This window comes from Fopius arisanus, unplaced genomic scaffold (genome assembly GCF_000806365.1).
Source record: "Fopius arisanus strain USDA-PBARC FA_bdor unplaced genomic scaffold, ASM80636v1 scaffold00159, whole genome shotgun sequence".
Lineage (NCBI taxonomy): Eukaryota > Metazoa > Arthropoda > Insecta > Hymenoptera > Braconidae > Fopius > Fopius arisanus.
The window spans coordinates 19,198-21,483 of record NW_011887898.1 but is presented as its reverse complement, the minus strand read 5'-3'; the positions used below and the strand labels follow the sequence as shown (position 1 = coordinate 21,483).

The 2,286-nt window shown below is 37.6% G+C and overlaps 1 protein-coding gene across 1 annotated transcript in view; it reads right to left on the bottom strand.

Annotated features, from left to right (window-relative positions):
• Positions 1-2,286, bottom strand: part of LOC105272299 (protein alan shepard-like) — a 9,656-nt gene that overhangs the window by 2,144 nt on the left and 5,226 nt on the right. Inside the window, exons 2-3 of the mRNA XM_011314368.1 lie at positions 1,399-1,746; positions 546-760 (exon numbers count right to left, since the gene is read on the bottom strand). Of these exons, the coding sequence (XP_011312670.1) occupies positions 546-760; positions 1,399-1,746 (563 nt within the window). The remainder of the gene's footprint in view (positions 1-545; positions 761-1,398; positions 1,747-2,286) is intronic.

Below are 2,286 nucleotides of genomic sequence, written 5' to 3'. Positions count from 1 at the left end.
AATTGTCACCGCCGGACTCAGTTTGGTTGCGAACTTGTGGAACCTTAACTTTTACGGACTGTTGCCCAGGGAAAATTGGAGTTCTTGAATTAATATTTTTGAGTAGAAATAAACTTTAGTTTATTCTCTGGAGTAGTGACGTACGTCACGAGGTAATAGTAACCGAGACTGTGTAACCTTAACCTAATCCTTCTATAAGTGTCCAAGTCCCAAAATTGAAATTTAACTTTTTTGAAATTAGTAAAGATAGTGAATATCTCGCTAAGAACATGTAGTAACTCATAAGCAGGGTGCTTGGTTTTTCCGATTAGGGCGTTTAGAGTATAAATACACGAAAAATGTTGTATAAGAATCATATAACCAGAAAACTGTCGTTCAGAGAGCGACAAGCCATAGAGTAGACCCTTCCCGTGTCGGTATCTTGCAATTACAGTGTAGTAATATAAAATTTCAGCCAGTTAGTAATCCAATCCGTTCCTTTTGTTTGAGTAAGAAATCAGTAACTGTTCCTCACTTTAAATTATACCAATAATTATTTGACTTACTGAGAACACATGTTGACAAGATCCTTGTCCGTTGTATTTTGGTTGAGGCCACGGATATATAAATTTGTTTTTGATAATTGTTCTGGTTGCTGTCCCTGCATTGCATTATTGCTATGGTTCGTACTCATTGTGCCACTCTGACTGCCAGTTGCACTGCTGGAACTACTGTTTGTATTTGCTGGTGATGAGGCCGTCGGTACTCTTTGTCCTCCATACTGAAAAAAATAATTTTTCAATTCTGTTTAATTGACGCCTATTAGTTATTTAATTTATAACATCGTCTATAATGTTCACGAATTTCAATTTGAGGAAAAAAGACGAAAACTTATGCAATGACTTTAAAGATGAAGAATTTATGATATTAAGATATGATATTGATATCACTCAAGGGTATTAATGCTCTTCAAGATAAATAAACGAATTGAAAAATTGTATATTTGTGATTTATCAACTAATAATTCTAATTTACACTACGTTTATTATAATTTTTTACATATTATGTTCTTAATGACACATTCAACAATAAGTTGGCGGTAAGTGCATTGCTCTGTTATTTAAATTATAAATTAATAAGTCAAATAATCAATACCACTGACATTATTTTTGCTCCTTGAACTATTTTGTCTCAAAAATTACAGATAATGGTTATGAATTCCAAATTCACGAAGCCCAGGAAATGGTTATAAAAAATTTGCTGAAAGAGTCAGGCTTCTCTTGGTCAATTGATGATTACATGCAAGCATAATCATCGTTGGCGCCCCACGATCGAAAAAATCCATCAATTCTTAATCAAGCTGAGCTCTTCAAAGTCAATTCCCACTATTTTATTACCCAATCAATATAGGATACTTACTGACGCATGCTGTGCATAAGTAGTAGCAGTATAAGGATTAGCTGTTGGCGGTAGATGTTGTCCAACCGGCATTTGCGCCGCGGCCGGGGCGGCAGCGGCAGCAGCAGTTGGATATCTTGTATAAGGTGGATAACCAGCTGCCACAGCGATTGCATGGGATGTATTCCAGGCGCTAGTAGCACTTGCTCTGTATTGTGCTGGGTTACCACCACGTGGTCCACCACCGGCACTCCCTTTTAACCCATGTCCACCAGCTGCGGGTCCTACACCACCACCCACACCACCTCCTGCGTTCCCCGCGCTACCATTGTTGGCTCCTGGGTAAGTTGGTCTTGGCCCATTTGTACCCTGAAAAATAAACCAAATCAATCTTTTTCATACTTCTAGTCTGCAGTGACACTTGATTTTTTTGCATCCCTGTTTCCTATTTAACAATAACATAATACTGCTAATGCAGAATACTTCATATCAATAGTCAATATTCTTTTATCGGAGAGATAAAACATTCCGGGGTGAACTATTTGAGTGGTAAAGTAAATGGTTAAAACTCTCCTAATGCACTGATGGAAGGATTAGGTGAAAGTTACACAGGCTCGGTAACTATTACCTAATTACGTTGTTAAATAGCAGCAACTCGATGATGAGATAACAGTTACCGAACGGATAGTTGGTAGTACGAGCAGCACAAATACAGTATTGCCCTGAACTAGATGGCTCGTTCACTCAACTGCAATTCAACTCAACAAAATCAAATACGGCTAAAATCAGTTGACAGTTGAATGAACTATTATTTGTTGCATTTATAACTGAATCCCCGGTTCGGATCAACAAATTAAAAAGAATGCGCTACCGAATACGCTCGGATTCTATGTGATTTCATTTTGTTCC